General features: G+C 51.7%; 1 protein-coding gene across 5 annotated transcripts in view; it reads right to left on the reverse strand.

Annotated features, from left to right (window-relative positions):
• The window catches only part of KDM2B (lysine demethylase 2B), a 117,528-nt gene that overhangs the window by 71,620 nt on the left and 18,118 nt on the right, over positions 1-27,790 (reverse strand). For 2 of the 5 annotated variants that reach the window (XM_028116449.2, XM_028116452.2), the window contains exons 5-8: positions 17,759-17,937; positions 17,469-17,575; positions 6,189-6,282; positions 5,061-5,214 (exon numbers count right to left, since the gene is read on the reverse strand). In XM_028116449.2, the coding sequence (XP_027972250.1) occupies positions 5,061-5,214; positions 6,189-6,282; positions 17,469-17,575; positions 17,759-17,937 (534 nt within the window). Of the gene's footprint in view, positions 1-5,060; positions 5,215-6,188; positions 6,283-8,979; positions 9,076-10,542; positions 10,680-17,468; positions 17,576-17,758; positions 17,938-27,790 lie in introns of those variants that run through there. The other 3 variants (XM_088019359.1, XM_088019360.1, XM_088019358.1) reach the window with 3 other exon arrangements.

A 27,790-nucleotide genomic window follows, 5' to 3' on the forward strand; every position in this document is an offset into this window, starting at 1 on the left:
CTGGGGAGCATGGCATCTGCCTCTTGCTTCCGGGCCAGAGTCACCAACAACCTGAAGGCAGTAACAGGGGCAATTCAGGCCAAGCAACAAGGGACAGATGCAATCATGGAGGGAAAGCAGGCAACCCACAAAACCTACTGACAGGTGTTCTCTGGGACCTGAGGGACAGTAGAGCCCAGGGAGTCTCTCTTGCCCTCAACCCAGACACTCAGGTTTCAGAAACGAAAGTCCCCCTCCCCCCCACCCTGCCATCCACATTTGTCTCTTTGTGGCTGCTGTAGGGGTAAACCCAAAAGTCTATGGGTAAACCCCACAGAACTCGGGGGCACCTCACAAAGGGCCATGACCTGCTTCCTTCATGAACTTCCTGAGCTGGGTCAGGCCCTGGGCTGGGCAGGCCAGCTGCCAAGGTGTAGCCCCTCCTCTCTAGGACCTCCTAGCTGCTACCAGGGACCCAAACTGGCAGGCCACAGGCTGCGGCAGACTCACGATGGGGAAATTTCACAAGACAATCTGAATTGCTTCCTCCTCTAGAAAAACAGGAAGATGGGCCCACCAGGCCATTCTCCTCCAGCTTTAACTGGCTGGAGATGCGTAGCAACTGTCTGAGCCCACCCACCCTCTGCCTCCCATCCAGCCTGCTTCACTGCCACCCTCTCCCTGGTCTGTACCCATTTCACAGATGGGTCATCTGAGGCCCAAGCCACATTACACTATCAAGTAGCTTCAGGTTACTTTTTCTCAGACTGGCCCCAGTCTAAGAAACACCTAGGGCTACCCGTCAATTTGGGGTGATGAGTGATTTTTTTTTTAAAGATTTATTTATTTATTTTAGAGGCAGAGAGAGAACAAGGGGAGCAGGGGGAGCAGAGTGAGAAGGAGAGGAAGAGAATCCCCACTGAGCCCAGAGCCCCACGTGGGACTCAATATGGGGCTCAATCCCATGACCCAAATATCATGACCTGAGCCAAAATCAAGAGTTGGATGCTGAGCCACCCAGGTGCCCTTGGGTCATGGGTGATTCTTACTACAAAGCAAGGATGGGAAATACTTTCAGGCCAGTCCAAGCCACTGACCCCAGGGTCTTTCCTGGGTTCCTATACTGGGCTCCCCATCCTGGCTGCTACCTGGCTGGGCATGCATTCAGGACAGAGAGAATCTATCTTATAGCCTCCCTATGACCTTCCACACTGCCAAATGGGCCCTTAAGGAAGTTTGTTAAATGAGCAAATAATTCTCCCAAAGTCACATGGCTGAGAAGGAAGACCGGATCATCAGTCTGCTGACTCCCAGGCTAATGGGGAACCAGGTCAACTCTGAAACTAGACACACCTGGGCTCTTGCCCTGCTCTGTTGCTTATTAACTGTGTGACCTTGGACTAGTTTGTTCACCTCTCTGGGCCTCAGGGACCTTCTTTATTTAAGATTTTTTTTTTAATTTTTTAAAGTAATCTCTATACCCACCGTGGGGCTCGAACTCACGACCCCGAGATCAAGAGTCACGTGCTCTACCAACTGAGCCAGCCAGACACCCCCACGAACCTTCTTTATTTAAAGAAAAGGCAGGGGAGAAATAAGTTTCTCCCCACATGCTTATGAAGAAGGTAAGTAATGTATGTAAAATGTTTGTTGCTCAGTAATGCGAGTTATTATTACCATTAACCATAGTTCCCCTCAGCTGGTGCAGCCAGAGGGGGAGGCTGAGCCCATCCACATGGTCGGGGCATTGGCCACAGGCATCACATGAAGGAAAAAGATGTCACCGGGTCCATCTGACTTCCAATTCCTTGGGGATGATTTGCACCTCCAGCTTTCCATCCACCTAACAATCAGGCTGAATCTGGGTAACCTGCTAGGCACTCCTGAACCTGACTGTGTGCCCTGGTGAGGCCACTGTATTCTCACTGCCTCGGCCACCTTCAAGTCTTCCTCTTCCAGGCAGCTTTCCCAGACCACACAAGAATGAGGCCTGAGAACCACCACCCCTATAGCACAGCCCCTTCACCCCAGACACAAGAAGAAAGAGTTAAACCACATCTCGCAAAGACACGGGAACATTTAAAACCCTCCCAACCCAGCAGCCTCCCGGGTGGCCTTCAGAGTTGAAGACCTGCTGAATGACCCCCCGGGAGACGTGAGACCAGCATGAGACAGGAGAATACCTGTCTAAGATCGCACTGTGGGGACAAAAATCCATGTCAGAAGTGAGAAATGCCAGAATTAGATGCTCTACTCCTGATACGGAAAAACCCACATGCAGAGAGGCCTTGTTCCCCAAGGCTGGCTCTCCATTCTCCACCCAAAGCCACACTCCAACTTCCCCGACTCTCAGCTGTGTGTCTGCCCACAGCTTAGCAGTGTGGACGACAGAAAGAATCTCCAGGTGCCCAACTACGTCTGTAACTGCAAAATTCTGGTCCTTCAGTTTTCACCAGTTGGCAACAAAATGAGAAAAATGAAGATGGCACAGACTGTCATAAACTCAAAACTACCAAATTTAAAGAACTGTCCCTTATTCTGAAATTACAGATTTCCAACTTTTTTTAGTGTCAGGATCATCTTCCATTTGTGAAAATCAGCAATAGTAGATGCCAGGTTGTTGTTTTGTTGTTGTCGCTTTTTTTTTTTTTTTTTAATTAACGCCCATCTTTAGCAAAACTACAAATTTGTAACTACAAGCTCCGAACTTTTTTTTTTTTTTTATTTCATTGGTCCCTGCAGAAATCAAGGCTTGGGAACCACATGTACCCCCTGCCTCTGAGAAGGTGACAAATTCTAACTGTCCTTTTTTCACTTCTGAACATCCTGGTGTCTTACTCACAACCCTCAGGGCCAGGAGTCTTTGCTGGGGTCTAACTGCTAGTTGCAGTTCAAATCCTCTTGCCTTCAACAGACAGTCACACCCCTGCTGGGGCTCAGATGCTGCTTCTCAAGACTTTTTCCAACTTGGTAAGTCACCAAAATGCCTGAGGGGAAGCAATGAGCAACCTCCCAGCTCTGCAAAAGGCTCTGAGAAAGAAGGTCTGTCCTCCCAGGGAGGTTAGGAGGCCAGCACTCAGTGGGACCGGGTTGGGAGGGACCTGGAGGGTTCCACAGTTCAGCCCCACCCCACTCCCATTGGAGATGGGATAGTTGAGGCACAGAGAAGGGAAGAGACCAGCCCAAGGTCACAACGAGAGTTAGCAGCAAGGCCAAGAGCATTATAGAGTTCCCTTGCATCGACCATGGCCAATCCTTCAACACCTAAAGAGTGGCTTGAACACACTTGAGAGGTCTCCGTGCCACATCTGCCAAGGTACGTACCATAAACTCTGTCCACTGACTGCAACCCATTCATGTCCCAAGTAGCGGTTCCTCCCCTCCCCAAGTCTGAGGATGGACCTGGGGCCATGGTAACAAAGTCACCCCCACTAAACCCTGCCACTTCCAAATCCCCAATTTCCCTAACAGTGAAAATCTCTACCTTCCTCCCAACTTTCTAGAAGAGCCCAAGTGTGCAGGCCCCATCCCCTCGGTGGGAGATGCTACCATAACAACCCCCTATTCATTTGACACTAGTGCTTCATGTCCAGACCCAAGGCCAGCTTCCGACACAACTCTCAGAAACCTAAGTGTGACCAACTTCTCCATCCAATGGATCTTAGTTTCTTCAAAGGATACTCCTAAGGTTCAAAGGATACTCCTTAGTTTCTTCAAAGGATACTGCCCACTCAGTGGCAAATTCCCTGCAGGCTCCTTAGCACAGCCATATACATAGCCTCTACTTATATACACCCAGTGACAGGGAGCTCACTACCTAGCAGAGCAAGTCATTCCAACACCACTTGGCTGTACCTCTTCTTCCAGGAGACAGACAATCTTTCAACTAAGCTGACTGCTGATCCCATACACCTTTAATTCCCTGGGTAAAACCACCCAATTCCTCCTCCAAATTCATCTCACCTGATGTGACATCCAGACTCCTATCTCCAGGACTTACTTACTCTCCAAAGTATAGTGACCAAAAGGAGCACAACTTCCTATATGTGACCTGACCCCCTTACTTTATACAGTGGGACTGTCACCTCCCTCATCCTGGGTAAAATGTTACCGTTAATGCAGCCAAAGACACTGCACTCCCTGACCCCTACAGCATCTGTCAAACTCACTGGTGCCTCAGCCTGTAATTAACTGCCCAAAAGCCCTCTGCCCATCGCCAAAGAGCTGTAGGCATGTAGGTCTCAGCTCACTCGGTCCTCACTACCACCCTGGGAAGTCTCACTCCCATTTTACAGACACGAACACCGAGGCACAGAGAGCTTAACTCACCCCTGTGAAGGCATAAGCACCAGAGCTGAAATTCAGACTAAGACCATGCTGTCTGACTCCAGGGCCGGCGCTCTTAATTGCTGCCCTCTACTATACTTGCAGCCTTAATTTCTTTTTCTCTTTTCTTCTTAATTTTTTTTGGGGGGGGCAGGGGCAGGGGGGAGTCCAAGTGCAAGAGCTGACATTGACCTTGACTATATTTCAGTTTGTTCTGCAGGAAGGAGGCAGCCACATCGGGTCCTTCCCCAGAGCTACCTTCCCCTCTGCCCATTCCCTAGGCTTTCAGGCACCCTTGTAAGACCCCCCCACTCTGGGGTCCGCCCTTGCCCAGAACCTGCGTGGGACCGCCATTACCATACGCTGCTTCCTTGGATAAAACAACCCAATTCCTCCTTCAAGGAGGCGAACCCAGCCGCCTCCCCATAGTACCACTGTCATCCCCTCACACAGAAATCGCCACAGGACGTCCTGAGGGAAGCCATTCGCGCTTCCCCTGAGGGAGGGTGCTAGGCTTTTTCCCCAAGAGTGAATTCTAGCCCACAGGCAGGGAGACACAGGTTAGATGTGAGAGGGACAGGTGGCTGCTTCTTCCTGCAGCCCGAGGCCTGCCTCTCTCAGGGACTGCCAATGGCCACGCGGCCCACAGAACCCCGTCACTGGGCCCGAAACCCTGGCTGAGACGAGAGTCTTCTCCCAGGGCTGGGAGAGCTGGGGCCAAGGGAGAGCCCGGCGCCAGCCTTGCCGGAACCTACCGGAAGGGATGAAAAACGTGTAGCCCTGTTTCAGCTCAATTCTTTGGCATCGCTCCACGCGGTCTCCCAGGAAGATGTCACTCTGTTTGCCTGACAGCACCCACTCCTCGTACAGTGCCAAGTTGTGCAGGGTTGGAGGAATCAGCCAAAAGATCTTGGGAGGAAAAGGAGGCAATCAGCTGAAGATCCGGGCCAAAGTCCTGGATTCCTTCCAGGCTGTGCCACAACCCAAGGAGACAGCCCCACCTGCCCGGGAGCAGGGAGGACAGGGGACCACCTCCAGGCCCCAGGCCCAAAGGGTCTCTAGGGTGGCGGGGAGGCTCTGCCACCCTTCTGAGACACCCCTTGCCTGCCTGCCTTTAGGGAATCTCCGTTCCCGCTGAAACACCAGGGTGGATAGAGTTCCTGGACTGGGTGGAACATTCTTTCTCCTGGGCCACAAGCTTGCTGGGGAGGTAAGGGAAGGAGAGGAAGGGAATTTCCTAAGTTGTATGATAAAACGGTCCAATAAATAAACCCAGCCTGCGCTCACTCTGGAGAGGGAGGAAAAACATCTGGAACCAAGCAGGATGACTTCCTACCCAGAATTTCTTCCAACATGTTTGGTTAAAACAAACGCACACACAAACCCAGACGAGCAGGGCGACGCGCATCCGCTCAAGGAGCACCCACATCCGTGCGCGGCGCACGCAGAAGCAAACGCGGCAGCAGCATCCTGAACGCACGCACCACCTCCTCTCTCTGGGTGACGTCTGTCCCTCAGATAAAATGTTCTTGGAGGCAGGTGGTGCCGGCAACTAGACTTTTACGTTAAACGGTCTCAGTGCTGGGGCTGGAAACCACAGCGGGCAAAGTGAATGCCGGGAGTTCTTGGGAACCAAGGCTGGAGTTCTGATCTGGCCTGAGGTGCAGAGAACACTGGACTGGGTGAGCAGGTGCGAACAGGTAATCAGATGTGATGCAGAAGAGCTGACCTGGATCCTTCCCTCCAGGAGAAGACAGAGAGTGGAGAAGTGGCCCTGAAAGTGCTCACAGGGCAGGAGCTGGCTGGGCGCGGGGCAGTGAGGACAGGCCGGAGGGTGAGCGAGCCCCTCCATGAAGAAACAGCCAGGACTCGGCTCAACTCACCTTCCCACCCCGGAAAACATGGTACCAAACGGAAGTGCCTCCAAAGTCGATGTGGAAGTCAGTGAAACAGCCTTTCACGCTCATCAGACAATACCTGCGGCACAGAAGCAGGGGAGAAGGAAAAATCGTTCAGTGCCTGAATCACAGGAGGTGCGCCAACAGCTTTCGAGGTGCCTGACCTGCTGCCCTTTTAGAAATGCTAACACTGGGGAATTTTCTTTTCTTTTCTTTTCTTTTAAAACCCAATTCTAATTGGAGTTCCCCCTGGGGGAAGCCCCTGTGATCAGATGACAAATCTCAAGCATTGGCCACCTGCCCCCAAGGTTGGGGGAGGCATCTGGGTTTTCAGGTCCCCAGGAGAGAGCTGGCAACCCACAGGCCACTTCGTTCCTTCCTCACAGACGGCTTCTGCTCTTGCCCCACCCCCACTCCCACCCCAGGGAGGCAGGCTTCCTTTCTGCTCCCTCCCAGCGCCTGTCCCTGCAGCTCTCCCAAGATGCCAGTCCCCTCTGCAGCAGCTGGGCCCCTGGAATTCCACTGTAAGCCACCTGCAAAGCTTGCCAATTACCACTCCCCATTCATCTCTTCATTCACTCAACAAGCGTTTACAGAGAGCCAAATGACGGTCCAGCCCAGAGCTAGGCAGGGCACTTAGAGAAATGTGTCAGAAAGCATCAGCCCCCTGCCCTTCAGGATGGGACGTTCTTAACGGAGCAGTGCACAGGAAAAGTGAAATAGCAAGACAAATTGCAACTGACTGAGAAGTGAGCGATGAAGCTCCAAGTACAGGGGTACCAGCCACAAAAGATCACCGTGTAGGATTCCACGGATATGGAATGGCCCAAGTAGGCAAACCTACAGAGACAGAGATAGATGAGGGGTGGCCTGAGGGTGGGGGTGGGGGACAGGGATGGGGAGTGACTGCTAATGGGGACAGAGTTTCCTTTTGGGGTGATAAAAATGTTCTGAATTTGACTGTGAATGCACAACTCTGTAAACATACAGAACCACTGAATTGTACACTTTAAATGAATGAATGGTATGTGAATTCCATCTCCATATAACTGCTAAAAAAAAAGTAAAGGGATTAAGAGGGGATGCTGGGGGTGGGGTGGTAGACAGGCAGAGGGGAGAACCTGGGCCTCAAAGGCTTGGGGGAAGGAGGTGCATTCAGGAGAAGGAAGTCACCAGCAGCCCCCCTTCTGAGCTCTCACAGCAGTCAGATAACCCACCCTTCCTTACAGGAACTCACCAGTCTCCTCCCTCCTCCCTTGACATGCTGCTGTCCTGGGGGTGGGCAGAGCTTAAGGGGGGGGTGCCCGATAGAGCAGGCTTCCAAGTCCAGGCCTGGCAGACAGCGATGCCAGGGCCCCCTCTTTCCCTCCCACCCCTTCCCACAAGAGCTACCGGCAGCACGGATGGGGCAGCCTCCCCACGGCTCATGCTCATGCACCTTGGCACCTCCAGAGGCCCACGCACACATGCTTACCCCACTGACCTCTTTTCCCTGCTGCACTTTGCTTTTCCATGGTTTGGGGAAGAGGGAAGGAATGGGGTAGGGACAGACAGGGAGGAGCCAGCAGCAAGCCCCAGTGGAGATAATGGGGGGCGTGGGGCTGAGCTGGTTAGGAGGCTGGTGGGCTCCAGGTGCCCCCTCCCTCTAGCTGCCTCTTGCACCTCACATTCAGGTGGACCCGGGGCTCGGCAGTATGCAGGCAGCGTGCCCCGCGTCCCTCCTCCGGATAGGCTGGAAGGAGCCTTAACCATGTGTCTGCAGAAGGCTGACAAATCAGAAGGCCTTCCCCCACATCAGAGCCCCGCTGCCTAGCAACCCCATCGGAGGGGTGTAGTTGACAGCACAGGACGCAGCCCTGTCACGAAGACAGGCGCGGGCTGTGGGGCTGACGCTGGGGTTGTTAAAGTCCCAGCTCGGGCTCGGGCTCGGGCTCCGCACCCTCCCGCCTCCGCCCCACACGCCCAGCCAGGTCCCTACTCTGAAGACCCGAGCGACCCTCTTCTCTACAAGGAACAGGGGCGAGGAGTGGGGGTGAAACCCTGACCCACCCCACCCCCACGGACCACACCGGCCTCCTGTGGAAGCACCACTTCAAAATATTAGTCCTCATTTTCCTAAATCCACCTTTTCGTCTGGATTTTTTTTTTCTTTTCTTTTTTTAATCTAACCTTGGTTTCCACCCCCTTCAGGCCTCAGCAGAAAACAGCCTAGGGAAAACAATTTAAGTGTTTGTGGGGTGGAGCGAGTGTGTTTCCTTCAGTCTGCAGCTGGGTAACCACCCAGGTGCCCACAGCAAAGAGGAGAGGAGCTTGGCTCTTGGGCACCAGGCCCCAGGCTGGCCTGACCACACTGGTCACCACCCCCCAACCTCCTGCCCCCAGCCCCAACCTCCCCAGGACTCGTGGACGTAATCCTAGGAGCTGCGGCAGCTATGTACAAGGAAAGTTCTCCAAGTTGTGCTTGCGTCTGATCTGCCCTCCCAGTCACCCTCCAGCATCCTCTGAGGCCCTTCGGAGCTTGGGGGCGCCACTTCCAGCCCCGCCTCTCCTAGAGAGGCCCCTCCTCCCCTGTCCCTCATTTCCTGGCCGCCAGGCCCGGCCGCCCCTCCCGCGGGGCAATTGCATGCGTCGGGGCGGCCAGGGTGGCTGTGACAGGGAGGCTTTGTCCGGGCCCCTGCAGCCGCCACCCCCGCCCTCCCGCCCGCCCCGCGCTCATTCCGGGTCTCCCCCCTCACTCCTGCTCCCGCTCGCTCTGGCGTGACGCCTTTGCACTGACCTCTACAGCTTCCTCTTCCAAAGCACACCGCAGTCACATGGGCACCCCGGCTCGGTGCCACGGCCGCTAAGCTCTCCCCGCCGGCCAGCCAGCCTGGCTTCCGCCTCGGCTGCCCCTTGCCCGGAAAGCCGCGCCCCTCGACACCCCCCACCCACCGCCCGGTGACTTCCGTGCAGGAGTGCACCCTCCAAGTTGGGGGATGAGAATCAGGAGCCCCCGAACTAAGCCTTTGGGGGGGTTCCCGCCTCCCAAGGCCCGGGCTGGCTGGGGAGGAGCGTGGTAGGAGGGGGCGCTGCACCTGCAGCACCAACTTTGGGGCGCTGCCTGGGATCTGGGGAAGCGGGGCGACCCCACCCCGTCCTTTTCCCTCCAACTTAGGGAAACTCCCCCGGCAGCTCAGGCAGCATCCCCTGGGGCAAAGGTCTTGGCGGGGGGTAACCTGGGGAGAGCTGGCACCGGGTGACGGGGCTGAAGGCGCCGAGCGCGCGCGCACACACACTATACACACTTACACGCAGCCCCGGGAGACACAAAGAGCTGCTCCGCGACGCCGGCTGCGCAGCCCGAGGTTGGGAGGCGACCCACACCCGGCCCGGGCGCGCCCCGTAGGAGCGGGGGCTCCCGGGCAGCCCCGGGCCCTCGGGGCGCAGCGCAGGAACGCCCGCCCGGCCCCGCCCGGCGCGCCCGCGGTTACCCTCGGCGGCGGCGGCGGCGGCGGCGGCGGCGCGGCTCCCGGGCGTCCCCTTCGGCAGCGCAGGATCGACGCGCGCCCAGCCCCGGCGACCGGAGCCGAGCCCCCTCCACGGCGCTGCCAGACCCTGGACGAGGACCCTGCAGCCCTCTCTCTCTTCCTTCCTTCCTCGGGGAGCCAGGCGCAGCCTGCGCTCATCCCCGCGCTGAAACTGCACACCCGCGCGGCGCGGCGGCCGCCAGGAAGGAGGGAGGCCGCGGCGGCGACAGGGAAGCTTGCCGGCCAGCGCCAGGGGACGCCGCCGCCGCCCACGGCCGCCCCTTCGTCCCGGCTGGGTGGGGGCACGAGGGTAGCTCTACAGGCGGACGCTCAGGAACACCCGCGCCCCCGTTTTCGAGGAGTGTGGGCGCCGTCCTGCTACTGGAGGTGACGGCCCAGCAAAGCCACCTTCCGTTAATGTGTCCATCAGGGCACGGCTAGGGTTTGGAGAGAGTGTCAGATCCCAGGTATGGCAGCTCGGAGACAAGGGATGCTGCTCTGGCCCTAATACAGACTATCTGTGTGACCTTGGGCAACTTACTTCCCCTCCCTGAACGGGTGTTCTCATCCTTATGGCAGGGAGGTGACCTGAAGTTCAACTCTGCATTCTCAGGTGCTCCTTCGCTGCCCCTTCCCCTACCTGCCCCCTTACTAGCTGTGCGACCCTACATCACAGAATTACTGTGGGAGTTCACTGAGATACATACATGTTAACACAGTGCCTGGAACTATGAGATTGTGTTTAATCCAATTTTCACACCCCCCTGAGGTCACTCCCAGGATTGTCCCCGTTTTACAGATGAGAAAGCAGAGGTTCGGAGGTCGTGACTCACCCAGTTCACTACTTTAGTCAGTGATGGTGCTTACCCAAGCAGCCTGGCTCAGAGTTTCTCAGCCCTTCTCCCACGTCAACCCGGCAAATCCCAAGACTCTCAGAGAAGCAATGTCTGCAGGTTGCAGCCAAACTCAACCTCTGACTTCCGGCTGCAGGAGATGGTCCAGCTCAAATCAGAAGTCCCACCCTCCAGGGCATGCTCACCAGGGCCACAGCCCTCCTCCCATTCTGTCCCCACACCCTTCCCCTAAACCGCAAGGGGGCAGGAGACAGTGGTATAGCCTCTGTAGGGGCAGAAATCAGGCTTCTCCATTCTTTGCCAAACCCCATCCACTGGGGCTATCCACCAATATTAACTAATAGGCTCTAATTATCAAGTGCTAATAATAATAGCTGTTTCTATGCATGATATCATTTCACCTTTAAAACAACACTATAGGGCGCCTGGGCGGCTCAGTTGGTTAAGCGACTGCCTTCGGCTCAGGTCATGATCCTGGAGTCCCAGGATCGAGTCCCAGGATCGAGTCCCGCATCGGGCTCCCTGCTCGGCTGGGGGTCTGCTTCTCCCTCTGACCCTCCCCCCTCTCATGTGCTCTCTCTCTCTATCTCTCTCTCATTCTTTCTCTCAAATAAATAAATAAATAAATCTTTAAAAAAAAAAAAACCACTAGAATCCCCATTTTAGGGAAGTGAACATTGAAGCCATTTCAAGGTGGTCAGTGCCCTGGGTCAGAGTGCTGCTTCCCTGTGTCATTTACAGGACGGCCCCATTAGTACCTCTCTAATGGCCCTGCTATGAGATTACACTGTGAACTTTTTGGAACTGGCTGATTTTTTTCACCGTATGTATGTTCTGCCTATTTACAAGAAAAAATTATAATTACAGAAACATCTCCCATCTTGGATTTGAGCACCAGTCATCTGGTGGGTGTTCCTGAGCAAGGTTTTTAAGGCATTTGGGGGCGGGGGAGAGTGGGAGGGACCGAGGGAGAGGCAGAGAGGGAATCCCAAGCAGGCTCCGTGCCCAGCACCGAGCCAACGAGAGGCTCGATCTCATGACCCTGAGATCATGACCTGAGCAGAAATCAATAGTCGGACGCTTAACCGACTGAGCCACCCAGGTGCCCCTTGAGCAAGGTTCCTGACACACACAAAATATAGATGGAGTTAAATGAGCTAAGAGAAGACCCTGACAGCTGGACGGGGCTGTCCACATGGGAAAATTATTACTTTTCTGGTCACAAATGCCTCAGCTCCAGCCCCAGCAGGGATCACAACAGATTCATCTGTGTTAAGTATAGCACCCAGCCATACAGCCCTATAATTACTCTGATCAACTGTGACATTGGACGAAATCCCTCCCCCTCCTGGAACTCAGCATCCCCATTTGGCGAGCTCGTCAGGGGCCTCTAACTGATGGCCCTCAGGGGTCAAACCAGGCCCTAGGTGTGCTTGGTTCGGCCAGCACTGGATTGTTCTTTTCTTTTTTCCTTTTTTTTAAAAGCAGAAATTTTGAAATTATCCACAGCCACAGCAGCCCCTACTGCTACACCTGTTACCCGCATTGACTGCAGTGTCCTTGTCTATAAAATGAGGAGAGTAACACCTACTTCCAAGCCCGCTGAGATGTGTGTGTTCGGTGTCTAGCAGTGTTTGTGTCTATACATGGCAGCACAAAAAAGGCTGGGTTTCTTTGTTCCTCTTGTAAAGGTAGAGAGGTAGACAGGAAAAGCCAGGAATCCAGAGGCCTGGGGTGTGCTGCCTGGCCCACAGCATCGTCCCTGTGTGACATCAGCAGCCTCTCTAGGTCCGTGTCCCAGTGTGATATATCACACAGGCATGATCATTTCTAGCACCAGCAAACATGGTTGGGGAGAGCTGAAAGTAAGTAAGTGTTGTTGACATAAAAGCCCAATGCAGGGGCGCCTGGATGGCTCAGTCGGTTAAGCATCTGCCTTTGGCTCAGGTCATGATCCCAGCGTCCTGGGATTGAGCCCCTCATAGGGCTCCGTGCTCGGCGGGGAGTCTGCTTCTCCCTCTCCCTCTGCCCCTTCCCTCCCCACCACTTGTGTTCTCTCTCTCTCTCTCAAAAAAAAAAAAAAAAGCCCAATGCAAATGTGAGGGAGAACGGACTGAAAAGCCAATGGCACTTGGAGACCCTGTATCTACATGAGGCCGCACAGACAAACATCCCACCCACATCTCACATCCACTATAAGACTCCATTTCCCTACAGCATGGTTGGGAGGTGGGAGAGGGATGACAGGATCCCGACTTTGTAGAAGGGGAAACTGAGTCCCTAAGAGGAGATGAAAGACGCCCTGTGGCCACCAGAGACCGCCAGGGGCAGCCTTGAAACTTGCTCATCCCAGCACCCATTTTCATCCTGTCTGGATTTCAGCTTTGCACCCCCCAATTTTTCCCAGTTCTTCCTGCCACCCCCAGAAAGTACAGGGAGAAAAATGCAGTTGACTCCCAATTTTTTGGGGGCCAAACATAAGCTTTATGTGGGGTCCCCTTCCTTTCCCCGCCTGTCAGTTCACAGCTTGTCTCCATTAAGCCTCAAGCCTCATTTCTGTAAGCAACACGTGAGGATAGAAAAGACTTGCTAATTTCCTTCTGGAATGCATTATAATAACCAACGTGCTAAGTGAGAAGGTATGCCCATGTCATAGACCCATGACATTTAAAGAGGCTTTAAAACATGTCCATGGAAGCCTTTGAGACTCCCCCCTTTCAGAGATAAAGCCAAACTCCCCTCCTCTTGAGTGTGCACTGAACCAAGTGCCTCACTTTTAATTAAAAGAATATGGCAAAGGAAACAGCATGTGACTTTCAAAACTGGGTCATCATAGGTACTGTGGCTTTTTCCTTGCTCTCTCTCTAACCATTTGTGGAGTGGTGGGGTGGGGGGAACCAGCTGCCATGTCACAAGGACGCTCAAGCAACCCTATGGAGAGGCCCATGTGGTGAAGAACAGAGAGCACACCATCTTGGAAATGGGCCCTCCAGCCCCAGTGAAGCCTTCATGTAACTGCAGCCCAGGCCTAAGTCTTGAGACAAGCTCCAGAGCGACTCTGAGCCAGAAGTAGCCAGGTAGGCCACTCCCAGATTCCTGACCTACAGAAACTGGGAGGCAATTTTGTTGCTTTAAGCTGCCAAGGTTTCGTTTTTTGTTTTTTTTTTGTTTTTTTAAGCTATAAAGTTTTAGGGTAATGTTATGCATCAATAAACAACTAATACAGGAGTACTCCCAAATAGTTGTCACTGTTTATCTTTATCTGATTATAAGGAATTTTCCAAGACAAATAATTCTGGACAGCCAAAACATTCCTGCAGGATAGAGATGGAGAGAAGGCAACAGCAGAAGTGCCCAGGGTAGCTGATATTCATTCTCTTTTCCCTTTATCTTGCCTTTTTTTTTTTAAGTAATCTCTACACCCAACACGGGGCTCGAACTCACTACCCCAAGATCAAGAGACGCATGTTTCCCCAACTGAGTCAGCCAGGCGCTGCCCCCCCATCTTGCTTTATGTTTCCTCCCAACACTTATCACCTCCTTAATTATGATTCACTTGTTTGCTTGCCCATCTCTTTTCCCCACGTGAACATAAGCCCCCTGGAGCATGGGGACTTTGCTTTAGTCACCATAACCTACCAACTACTCAGAATAGGGTCTTGCATTTATGGGCACTTAGTAAAGGCAGCAACAGATAACTAATACACTAATGTAACCTTTACATCTTTTGTCTCCCACAAAGTTACAGCTACCCCCTTGACAAATGTTAGCACCCCTAGCCTTAAGTATCTCAACCAAAACCCATTAAAATTCTGAACCCCTCGCCATGATCAAACTGCACAAATCCTGGAGCCAAGAGAGAAAGCAATAATGGGTCTGTAACACTCCTCTCCTCCCTCCTGGAACCTCAGTTCAGGTGGCCCACCAACATGGAAGCTCTGACTTCTAGAAACAGTGTCATTTTAATTAAATTCCACAGAACCACTCTACAGTCCCAGAGGACTTCATCATTGTGGGATTTTTACCTTGCTGATTAACTGAAATCAGCATTCTTTTCAGCCAAACCAACAGACTATTTCCAAGGTGACAACTTCCTTCCTAACAAGGTTCAAATCCTATAACAAGTTCCGACGGCACTGACGGGGTTTGTAAATGTATTTGCCACACAATCCAACCAATGTGTTGAAGCATGGGGTTCTAGAAAATTGTATGTGAACTTTTTTTTCGTAATTAGATAAGATTCTCAATGTATTAACAGAATTAAACTATTTAGAGGAATTTTCCAGTAAAGCAAAGAATATACCAAACACCTGAAGGAGGCAAAGTAATTGAAATCGATGTCCCCCAGCGCTATTTTACCTTCCTAGATACATGTGCCATTTGTCCCCAGCTCCCTCCTGCCCCATCATTTGCCCTCATAGAGATGATGCACCACTCCACTCCCAGCTCAGCAGAACTTGCAGAAAGCAAATCTGAACACATCCCTCTCTGCTTAAACTCTCATGGAGACAGGCTCCTGGGTGGCTCAGTCAGTTGAGCAACCGACTTTTGATTTCGCTCTGGTGGTGATCTCAGGGTCATGCGATCAAGCCCCGCATTAGGCTCCGTGCTCAGCAGGGAGTCTACTTGAGATTCCCTCTCTCCCTCTGCCCCTCCTCCCCCCGCTCGAGCGTGCTCATTCTCTCTCTCAAATAAATAAATAAATCTTAAAAAAAGGATCTCGGGGCGCCTGGGTGGCTCAGTCAGTTGAGCATCTGCCTTCGGCTCAGGTCATGACCCCGGGGTCCTGGGATTGAGTCCCACATCGGGCTCCCTGCTCAGCGAGGATCTGGCTTCTCCCTCTCCCTCTCCTACTCCCCCTACTTGTGCTCTCTCCCTCCCTTGCTTTCTCTGTCAAATAAATAAAATCTTAAAAAAAAAAAAAAAACAAAACTCAGAGGTTTCCGACTGCTCTTAGGAGAAACACAGACCCTTCACTATGGCACATGGGGCCCTGATCAGCCTGGCTCACCCACCATCCTGCACCCACTGCCCCCTTCCCTTGCTCTATTCCAGCCTAACCTTCCTTCAGCAGGCCTACCTGCCGCCCCTCTCCCTGCCCTTCCGAACCATCCCACCAGGCTCTCCGCACACAGCCAGGAAAGCTTCCCAGGGCTCTTCTCCTAAGTAACCCCTCTCTCTTCAGACCCCGTCTTGGGGACACCTGCCCTGCCCTCCGTGACGAGCACCCTGGTACACGCTCCTCCAGCACCGTGGATCTCTGCCTCGTGGCCTTAACACGGCTGCAAATTTCCATTTGTTTCTCCGATTGTTGGATGAACGTCTGTCTCCCGAGAGACTGTAAGCTCTGATCTGGATTTCTCCTCACGGTGTGCCCGGTGCCCAGCACCAGTCAGATGTGTAATACACATGCTGAATGAATGAATCACTCACCCAATCAACCAATGAGAGCGGTGATCTGCCCTTAACTAATCTTCTGAGTCCCACACGCTTTCCTTCAGCTCTTCCCTCACGAGTCCTTCAAAGCCCTTGGCACTTCACTACCCCCATCCCTCCCCACAGCCCTCCTGTCTGCTCTATCCTTTAAAGCCCATGTCCAATGTCCCCTCCAAGAGGACTTCCCAAGGCCACCAGCCAGAAAGGATTCCTCCTCTCCCCACGCTCCTCCCGGGAGCCTGGGTCCCTCTACCTGAGATGAGAGTGGCACCTCATCCCGTGTGTTTTAGGGCACACTCTCCAGGAAGTAAGGCTGGTTCATCTTTTACTTCCCCATCCCAGGGGCTCCGGAAATGTTGCCGCGATCAAATGGGAAAGGAACAGAACTGAAAACCCTCCCACCCTCTCCACCTTAAGCCCACTCTTTGTGTTTGATGTAGGCCCAGACCCAATGGATGTAAGGAGCTTCCGCTTCAAGGGGAGGAAAAATGCCTGAGAAATAATTAAAGAAAGAGAGAGCTTGAAAGCAAAGCCTTGAGAAGCTCAGGGCCAGCACACTGGCCTCCCTTACACAGCCTGGCACCGAGTCTGCATTCACTCCACCCTGAATGAAGGGTGGAGTGAATGAAAAGCTCACAGCCTTCAAGCTCCTGGGGGCACTCCTGGCAGCAGAGCTGAGCAGAGAGATGCTAATGGATTCGGAGCCAGCAGGGCCAACTCTTCCGGGAAGCCCAGAGCAGCAGACCTGCCCGGGACAACCAGCATCTCCTTCCCGTTTCAGAGACGGAAACACAGATGGCCTGAGGTGGCGAGAGCCCTAAGGTAGCCCCAAGGGTCCCAAGGGTCTGTTACTGAAATTCTAGAAAGTGGAGGGGATCCTAGGTGCCTCTGCCCAAGTTAAAACAACGGGTCTCAGGACTTACTGGTCCACATGTAGTGATGTCCCTGCAATTAGATGCAGCCACCTTCCCAGCCCAGAGCCCACCTGCTGCGTGGAGACACCGTCTAAGGAGTGTTTGATGAGTAAGTAGCCCTTGCGCTTTGTTTGGGAAAAGCCTTGGGTCTCCACAGCAAGGAGCAAAAGAACTCCAGACCCCCCTCCCCATCCCCCGGCAAAAGCAAAGTGTTCACAGTGAGCTGGTCTTTCTGAAGATGTCCGTTCCCAGGACGTGCTGTCCCTTGGCGGGAGGAGATAAAGGTAAGGCAAGCACGCACATGCACACAGAGATGGCCCCGTTATTCTTCCTCCCTGCTCCGATCACATCCCTTGGGGAGAGTCAGCAGGGAGGCCGAAGGCCCATGTGGATGGGGAAGGCAGAGCCCCGGCGTTCTGAGGCAACAAGACGGCAGGCTGCCCATGCCAAGGACCCCCATATCCCTCACCTGCTAGCAGTGCCCGCAGGGCTGTGAGACACCCCCGCCCCACGCCCCTGCCCGCCCAGCTCCCACCACTAGCCAGCCAGTCTTACTTCTTCACTTTCGGGTATTTCATCTCGGCGATGGCATTCGTGGCTTCTGTCTGCTTCTCCTTCAGATGCTGGGGCCACATGTTGTCCACCCAATCCACCAGATCTACCTGAAAGCCAGACCACCGTCAGCACTTCTTGTCTGGGGGGTGCCCTTCTGCTGGGCCCCTCTCACCACCTGCCCTTCCCTGGGGCTGGCACGGGCTGGCCTCGAGCCTGGGCAGCAGGAGAAGCCGGGCGAGGAGGGGAGGGGGCACGTGTCGGGGAGGGGACCGCGGCCGGGGGGGCCCTACCACAGTCGGACGCTTGACCAGGTGCTCCAGCTTGGTGTGGCTGAACTCAAGACTGATGACATTGTACAGCTTGTCCCGCTGGGCCTCGGGCGTCTCGTAGTACCGCACAAACTGGGACATGCTCATCTCCGTGCCCTTCTGGGTGTTCACATCCATCACATCCACCAGCCGCCGGCTACCTAGGGGCAGAATCCACACGCTGGTGGCTCCTGGTGGCTCAGGAGCCAGACGCCACTTGGGATCCCCATCAACAAAACCCGCCCCACCCGTATGCCACGTCTGCTCTATTACCTGGTCCTGTCGGTTTTCCTTACTGACTCTCTCTCCAATCCATCTGTTTCCCTCCACCACCATGGCCTCCACGCTGGTCCAGTCCAAGACGACCTTCAGAACCTCCTACAGGGTCCCCAGGCCCCCCCCACATCCATCCTCCACGGAGCTGCCTGCGTGAGCTTTCTAAAACAGAGACCTGACACGGACACTCCTCTCTCTGCTTCAAACCTTCAATGCTCCCCACTGCCTACCGAAGATTCTCTTAGCATGGCCCTCAAGGCCTTTCTGTTTATTCACAGCAATAAGATAGCCCTTATTTCCACAGAAAATTAGCTGTGTGGTCGTCTCCCTCCCCAGTCTGTGAGGCCAGGAAAATTGCTTGGGCCTCTCTGAACCTCTGTGTCTTTATCCACCCACCTCCTTTCAGAGGCTAGTTGTGAGGATTAAATCAGATGATGCTCATGGAACTCCATGGCCCAGTGTCTGGTGCATAAATGCATGGGTCCCCCCATTATTCCTTGGCACTAATCACAATTCCTAAATATGCTTGTCTGTTTTGTGGTCTTTCTTCCCTACTATTCTGTAACTGTCACCAGGGCAGAAGTCCTGTCTGTCTTGCTCACTGTTTCGCCCCAAGTATCTACACAGAGCCTGCCACAGAGTGGGAGCTCAGTACCTATTTACAGAACAAATAAAGGATGAATGTTGGCTGTCCTGTACAGTATGTGACATAGGACTTCTCATATGAACGACCGTTGAACTAAAAGGAGTGATCTGCGTGCCTCCCACTGCTTCCCAGAGAGAAGGACACCACCTCGGGACTGGGAGACAGGAACGTTCAGTGCTAGTCCTGGGACCACCAGCAACTAACGAAGCTTCAAGGTGGGGCGCCTGGGTGGCTCAGTTGGTTGGACGTCCAACTCTTGATTTCGGCTCGGGTCATGATCTCAGGGTCATGAGATCGAGCCCCGCTTCGGGCTCTATGCTGGGCATGGAGCCTGCTTAAGATTCTCTCTCTCCCTCTCCCTCTGCCCCTTCCCCCACACCTCGCTCTCTTTCTCTCTCTCAAAAACAAAAACAAAACAAAATAAAAAACAAGCCTTCCAGGAAATCACAACCCTGCCGGGGACGCTTCTTCCCCATCTATAAGATGGGAATAATAGCTCCAGAACTTCAGCCAATGTAGAAGGAACAACCAAAGTTCAGTGGAAGGGCTGTGAAAGGGGAGAAGACAGACACAGAGCAGATTGCCAAATTCATGGTGATTTATGATGAAAGCTGCCACCTCCTGTCTGTCAGGACACAAAATAAGCATCATGACTGGGATGAGAAGCCTGCCATCTGGTAAGGAAAGACCTCAATTCCCCATTAGCTCAATGACAAATATATGGTCCATGGAAACTTAGAAATGTGTAAACCAGGGGCGTCTGGGTGGCTCAGTCGGGTAAGCGTCCGACTCTCGATCTCAGCTCAGGTCTTGGTCTCAGGTGCATGAGTTCAAGCCCCACATGCGGCTCCATGCTGGGCATGAAGCCTACTTAAAAAAAGAAGAAGAAAGTAGAAGAGATGTGTAAACCAGAGGAAAGAAAGAAAGAGAAGAACCAGAACCTTGTTCAAAGGTACTCCAAGAACAAAGAGCAAACTAAGCAAACAGGGGCCAGCAAATGACAGCCCTGTGGGCAAATCTGGCCCCCCCCACAGCGCCTGTTTTTGTACGGCCCATGAGCTTCGGATGGTTTTTACGTGTTGTTTTGTTTTATTTTTGTTTGACAGGGAGAGCAAGAGAGCACAAGCAGGGGGAGCAGGAGAGGGAAAGGAAGAAGCAGGCTCCCCGCTGAGCAGAGAGCCCAACATGGGGCTCGATCCCAGGACCCTGACATCATTAAGCTGAAGGCAGATGCTTCACCGACTGAGCCACCCAGGCGCCCTAGTTTTTACATTTTTAAGTGGTGGAGGATGGGGGGAAAAATCAAAAGACGACTACTTCGTGATATGAAAATGATACAAAACTCAAATCTCTGGGCCCACATATAAAGTTTTATTAGCACCCAGCCACACGCTGCTTTCACACTACACCAGCTGAGCTGTGTGGCCAACAGGAGACTGAACGGCCGGCAAAGCCCAAAATACTTATTCTCTAGATCTTTACAGAGAAAGTTTGCCAATCCTTGAACTAGACAAAATCCTCATGGAACTTACACGCTGATGTGAATAATATTCCCATCTGGTTCAGTGCTCTATACCCAGCTCTGTGCACAGAGCCTGCCCTGTAATAGGCCCTGGGTCAATATTTGTTGAATAAATACACAGTGCCTTTCACGTCACAGGAACTGAATAATAAAAGTAACCCTTTATGCACGTATGAGACCTTGGCTGTTACTATCTTTTGGACTAAATACCTAATTTTTACAACCACCCAGAAGCAAGGTAGGACTGTCCCTGTCTTAATAAATGGGGCAAACAATGCCCTAGAGATGATGGGCTTGGCTCAAGTCCTCCAGAACATACTCTACCAATTAGAAGGGCTAATGTTTACAGAGCACAGGCAGGCTCTCTACGCAGGTTATCTTAAGCTAATTGTGGTTCTGTGAGGCAGAACTTCACTTATACCCATTTGATGGATGAGAAACTGAGGCTTAGACAACTAACTAGACCCAAAATGCCCAGTGAATGAGTAACAACTAGAATTTGAAGCCAATTCAATCTAATCCACAGCCCAGGTTCCTATCCCCCCAACTCCTACCCCTGCCCAATGCAATACTGACTCTAGATCACATGCTCCGGTGGAAAAAAAGATCCCTGCCCTCACTGACTGGCTCCTGACCTCACAGATCCTGGGAAGACAGGGAACACAGCTTTGTTTTTTGCGTCGGGAGTGCAGATCCACCAGGGGGCATCCCTGAACTTTGTTGGAAATTCTGGCCTACTCTGGACAGCACTGGCTCCTTCCTAACCAGGGCTCCTGGAACAGGTGGGCTCTGCTCAGCTTTTCTGGGAAGCCCAGTTGGCAGAGAACCTGCTATTACAGTGCAGGAGGGGAGAGGAGAACAGGCACCCAAACCCTCGCCCCTCTCTGACCAGCCTCCCACCTCCCCCTGCCTCTCCTCCCTAACCCTGCACAAGGTCCCATTTGCGAAGCCCCCTGTGGAAGGACTGCTGGACGGGTAGATGTGGGAATCACAGCCCTAGAGGCTCATGCAAGTCAGCACTGAAAAGTGGAGCTCAGTCGCCCCTATCAACACAACAAAGTTAAGGTAAGACTTTATAGTTCAAATCCCAGCTGGGCCTCGGGCCTCTTAGCTTCTCTGAGTATCAGTTTCCCCATCGGTGACCTGGGGACAAAAATAGTAGCTAGCCCATGGGGTTGATCTAAGCCTTAAATGAGATCATGGTACATGAACCACTTCCATGAAGCACTTGCAGGCAGGTAGTGTTACCGAGTTGGCCGATTTCATCTATAATTACAGGTGGAGAAAGTGAAGCAGTAGAAACAAAGTCAAAGCCACTTAAATCTCTGCCGGCCAGTCCAATGGACTGACTACTTAAGATCCTAAAACATGAGGGGCGCCTGGGTGGCTCGGTTGGTTGAGCGTCTGCCTTCGGCTCAGGTCATGATCCCAGGGTCCTGGGATAGAGTCCCACATCGGGCTCCATGCTTGGCAGGGAGCCTGCTTCTCCCTCTGCCTGCCTGCCTACTTGTGATCTCTCTGTGTTAAATAAATAAAATCTTAAAAAAAAAAAAAAAGATCCTAAAACACGATAAGGATGGCTAAATGGTTATGGATGTTTTATGGGTAGGGTGATGAAAATGTCCTAAAACTGACTGTGGCAATGTTTGCCCAACTCTGTGGTCAGATGAAAAACCACTGAATCAAACATTTTAAATACTTGAATTATATGGTATAGGAATTATGTCTCAATAAAGATGTTATTAAACACAAAAACTCGGGCACTAAATGACCAACAAAGTTGGTTTTTCTAAAAGTAACTTCTTTCAAAAGTCTCAACTGGGGGCGCCTGTCTGGCTCAGGCAGCAGAGAGTGCAACTCTTGATCTTGGGGTCGTGAGTTCGAGCCCCACCTTGGGTGCAGAGATTACGTAAAAAAAAAAAAAGTTCCCCATCAACTTAAAAAACAAATATTAGGAAATGTAAATTATAATGAAATACTGTATTGTACACCTGAAGCTAATATAACACTGCATGTTAACTGGAATTAAAATAATAACTTTTAAAAAAATATACATTGGGACACCTGGGTGGCTCAGTCCGTAAAGCATCCGCCTTCAACTCAGGTCATGATCCCAGGGTCCTGGGATTGAGCCCCGCATCGGGCTCTCTGCCCAGCGGGGAGCCTGCTTCTCACTCTTCCTCTGCCACCACTACCCCTGCTTGTGCTCTCTCTCTCTGACAAATAAATAAAATGTTACAAATTAAATAAATAAATGTAAAGTATTCAGCCATAAAAAGGAATGTAGTACCGATCCATGCTACAACACGGATGAAGCTCAAAAACATGATGCTGAGTGAAAGAAGCCAGTCACCAATGATCACATGTTGCATGAAGCCATTTATAGGCCATGTCTGGAATAGGTAAATCCATAGAGACTGGAAGTAGATTAGTGGGTGCCAGGAGCTGGGGGACAGGAAAGAGGAGTCCTAAGGACTCCTCCTAAGGTGGGAGGAGTTTCCTTTCAGGTGATGAGAATGTTTTTAGAACCAACAGAGAAGTAATAGTTGCCCAACACTGTGAAGGCACTAAAGGCCACTGAATCATATAACTTAAAATAATTAATTTTATGTTATATGAATTTCACCTCAACAAATTATTTTTCTGGGGTGCCTGGGTAGCTCAGTCAATTAAGTATCTAACTCTTAATTTCAGCTCAGGTCATGATATGTCAGGCTCCAAGCGCAGCAGGGAGTCAGCTGGAGATTCTCTCTCTCCCTCCCCCCCGCCCTGTGCATGCTCTCTCTCTCTCTCTCTCTCAAATAAATATTTTTTAAGATTATTTATTTATTTATTTGAGAGACAGAGAGAGAATGAGAGAGACACGAGACGGGGGGAGGGTCAAAGGGAAAAGCAGACTCCCTGCTGAGCAGGGAGCCCGTTGTGGGACTCAGATCCCGGGACTCCAGGATCATGACCTGAGCCAAAGGCTTAACCAACTGAGCCACCCAGGCGCCCCTAAATAAATCTTTAAAAAAATAAAAAATAAATTATTTTTCAAAGCCACGTAAGACAGTACTTTAAATCTCATATACTTCCTCCAATCTGACTAGAACAAGAACTTCATTTCTTGCAAACTCTCTCTCTCTCCTTTTACCTAATTGTTTCTTGTGTGAGTCTCTCCCTTCCTTGTGGATCAGGAGCTTGGGTCGTGGACTGTTCCAGCTCCTCTCTCCACAGAGCCTTCACAAACTGCCCACAGTGCCCTTCCCTCCCCATAGGGAGGTGTTGGGTGCTCGGTGTGTGCATGGGCTCAGTTCCTCACAACTTCGTTAGGGCTTAGGGATGCAGGCACAGGTGGGAAACGCTAAAGAGAGCCCAGGAAATGATAAACACAATTCAGGATGGTAGTGGGATGGTGACCCTCCAAAAGATTTACCCAGAACCTTTAAATAGGACCTTATTTGGAAAAAGGGTCTTTATAGAGGTAATTAATGTAAGGATCTCAAGAGGAGATCATCCTGGAGGGAAGGTAGGCCCTAAATCCAATCACTAGTGTCCTTAGAAGAAGGTCAAGGTCAAGTGAAAGCCAGAAGGAAAGAGTAATGTGCCTATAAGCCGCTGGAATGCCTGGCGTCACCAAAGCTGGAAGAGGCAAGGCCGGAGTTTCCTTCAGAGCCTCCAGAAGGAAGAACCAATGCAGCCACCACCTCGATTTTGGACTTTGGCTTCTGAAACTGAGAGAATAAGTTTCTGTAGTTTTAAGCCACTCAGTTTGTGGTACCTTGTTATGGCCCAACACAAGACAACGGCCACCTCTGGGGCCGGAGGGTCACACGGGAACGTGGGTGGCAGGCGCTCGTCTTATCATTTTTCTTTAAACTTCTCAGCATATATAGTACATTCCACACACAAAAATGGATCAAAGTCCTCAGATGTTTCAGGTTCCAGTCTCTCTCCATTGCATGAGATCTTTAGGCAAAGTACCCCAACGTCCTCATCGGCAACACGGAGATAAAACCACCTCCCTCAAAACACAGTTGTGAAAAAAACCATTGCTTTTCATTTAAAAATCGATTTCAATATTCAGAAAACTGATGCTAGAGGCAAATGAAAGGGTTTTAAGGGACCAAACATGCCGCAGCATCTCACTGCACAGAAGTTAAAAATTTGCATGCAAGCCACAGCTCCCTGGCCCTACCAATCTCAAATGACAAGATTGTAGGGGCGCCTGGGTTGTTGGTTGGTTAAGCGTCTGCCTTCAGCTCAGGTCATGGTCCCAGGGTCCTGGGATCGAGCCCTGCATCGGGCTCCCTGCTCAGCAGTGAGTCTGCTTCTCCCTCTCCCTCTGTGATCTCTCTCACTCTCACTCTCTCTCAAATAATAAATAAAATATTTTTAAAATAAATAAATAAATGTACAATTTTGACAACCTTAAAATGGTAGGTCATCACATCAATACTATTCCATAAAGTTGGTTTTATGTACGATGCTAACTTATATACAACCCAAATCGAAGACTATAATAAAAAAATTAAAAAAAAAAAACCAACAACCCCAATCTAGTTCTAAAAAATCCCCCTTAAAACTGGGTAAATTTGGGGCACCTGGGTGGCTCAGTCGGTTAAGCATGATCCCAGGGTCCCGGGATCGAGCCCCGCGTCGGGCTCCCTGCTCAGTGGGGAGCCTGCTTCTCCCTCTGCCCCTCCCCCTCTGCTCGTGCTCGCTCTCTCTCAAATAAATAAATAAAATCTTTAAAAAAAAAAAATTTTTTTTAAATCTAGTTCAGTAAGGGCGCCTGGGTGGCTCAGTTGTTAAGCATCTGCCTTCGGCTCATGTCATGATCCCAGGGTCCTGGGATGGAGCTCTGCATCGGGCTCCCTGCTCCGCGGGAAGCCTGCTTCTCCCTCCCCCACTCTCCCTGCTTGTGTTCCCTCTCTGGCTGTGTCTCTCTCTGTCAAATAAATAAATAAAATCTTTTAAAAAAAAACAGTCTTGGGAGGGGTGCCTGGCTGGCTCAATTGGTAGAGTGTGCAACTCTTGATATTGGGGTTGTAACTTTGAGCCCCACATTGGGTGTAGAGATTACTTTTTTTTTAAGATTTTATTTATTCATCTGAGATGCAGAGAGAGAGAGAGCATGAGCAGGGGGAGAGGGAGAGGGAGAAGCAGGCTCACCTGATGCAGGGCTCCATCCCAGGACCCCGGGATCATGACCTGAGCTGAAGGCAGACGCTTAACCATCTGAGCCACCCAGGAGCCCCTAGAGATTACTTTTAAAAAATTTTTAGAAAAAAAAAACTAGTTTTGGAAAAAATCGTAATGTATTTTTTTAAAGATTTTATTTATTTTTGAGAGAGAGAGAAGGAGAGATAGAGAGCACAAGAGGGAAGAGGGTCAGAGGGAGAAGCAGACTCCCTGCCGAGCAGGGAGCCCGATGTGGGACTCGATCCCGGGACTCCAGGATCATGATCTGAGCTGAAGGCAATCGCCCAACCAACTGAGCCACCCAGGTGCCCGTAATATATTTTTTAAATAATTTAAATTTAAATTAAAAAAAAAAAAAACAAAATATGGGGGTACCTGGGTCGCTCAGTTGGGTTAAGCACCCGACTCTTGATTTCGACTCAGGTCATGATCTCAGGGTCATGAGATCGAGCCCTGCATCAGGCCCCTCGCTCAGTCTGGAGTCAGCTGGAGAGTCTCTCTCTTCCTCTCCCTCTGCCTTCCTGCTCATGCTCACTCTTTCTCTAAAATAAATAAATCTTTAAAAAAAAAGATAAAAACAAAAGCAAACAAACAAAAAACCCAAAAGTATGGAGTCAACTGAGGTGACCCATATAAAACGCTAGAAGCATAGATGGCACAGTTTGGCGTTGGCCACCCCCAACCCGGGCCTAACTTTACTTCCCTCTATCCCACTAACAGGCTTACCTCGAGGGCTCTTGTGGTTGAACCGTGTCCCCCAAAAGAGATGTTCAAGTCCTAACCCCAGACACCTATGAACAGGCCCTCTCTGGGGGCCTAAGCCAGTGGTCATTCTGGCCTCCCTAGGAAGTACGTTATCAATTCTCTACCTCTCGCTGCCACCTGGGGGCTGGAACCCAGCAGAGTTTAATGTTATGGGTACTGGTACATAGGGTCTTCGCAGTTGTAATCAAGCTAAAATGGGGTCAGAGTGGATGAAGGTGGACGCTCAGCCAATTCCAGTGTCCTTATAAGACAAGGGAAACTTGGACAGAGATACACACATAGGGAACACAGCCACATGAAGATGGTGGCAGACAATGGAACCATGTAGCCACAAGCCAACAAACGTCAGAGAAGCCAGCAGCTACCCGAAGCTGGAGGAAGCTCTGAAGAATTCTCACCTAGAGCCTTCCGAGGGAGCCCAGCCCTGCCAACACCTTGATTTCAGACTTCTGGCCTCCAGGACGGTGAGAGAATACATTTTTGTGGTTTTACGCCACGTGGGTTGTGGTGCCATGGCAGCCCCAGCAAACAAGAAGGAAGGCTGACCAGAAAATGACTGGGTAACCCCACAGGGCTCCATAAATATCCCTGAAGGCAGAGAAGGGCTAACCCACCCCTGGCCTCCCCACAGGGCCCAGTTCAAGGTGTTACAGGACAGGCACGCTGTATAACTAAACTGTGCAGTTGACGAGAAGCTTCACAAGAAGAAAGTGTCATCCATGGGTGACATCATGCCACTTCATCCTAGATCTTTGTCAGCTTGTTTCTTGTCTCTCCCCCCTATGACACTATAAGCATCGTGAGGGCAAGAGTCTTGTCTGTCTTGCTCACTACTCTAACCCACGGATCTAGAATGGAGAGCCTGGCACATAGCAGGAGCTCAGTAAATATTTGTGGAATGAATAAATCACATCAGGTGTTTTTCCATCATATGTTCTTCATAGCATGTGACATATGACCTCACATATAAATGACAGTGGAACTGGAGAAATGACCCGGAGGTGCCTGGAGGTGGGTATGTGTAACCCTCTCCACGCTAGAGAAGATAAAGCCCCCCAACCTGGAAAGAAAGCATCTGGAAATCCTGAGCAGGCAGGAGCCCCACCGGGGGGACAACCGTTGCTGAACACAGAAGGATGTGGGTGAGAGAGGCCTGTTCTTTCTCTTCTGAACACAAACCAGGCTTCCAGCACCCCCATCACAATCCCCCAGGCTCTCGATGCACCCTCGTTTCCCTCTGCTCTTAGCCAGGTGCACGTCCCCAGCTGGCCCCACCTCGGCCTGCCCCGTCCTCAGATGAAAAGGGCAGTCAAAGCCTGGAGTAGTCAGAGCGGTGAGGAGCAGCTGGGACTGACAGGGGAGTAAAGGTGTGTAGGGAAGAGGCCCAAGGGTGGGAGAGACTGAGTGACTATATCTGGAGTGGAAGGTCGAGACACTTGGTTCTAAGAATAGCTTTCTTGGTGTGCAGGGAGCTCCGTCCAGCTCCCCAGGTGTCCTGGAAGCCACAGTCTATGGCAGGGGTGGAAGTGGGAAGAAAGGGAGGGGGAAGGTGCCTGGGCTCCATAAACATAAACCCCCAGGAAAACACAAATGTACCAGTACCCGTAAAATTAAACTC

Source organism: Eumetopias jubatus, unplaced genomic scaffold, assembly GCF_037043125.1.
Source record: "Eumetopias jubatus isolate StellerSeaLion01/CBP00866 unplaced genomic scaffold, mEumJub1_p1.0 scaffold_16, whole genome shotgun sequence".
In the NCBI taxonomy this organism is placed as follows: domain Eukaryota; kingdom Metazoa; phylum Chordata; class Mammalia; order Carnivora; family Otariidae; genus Eumetopias; species Eumetopias jubatus.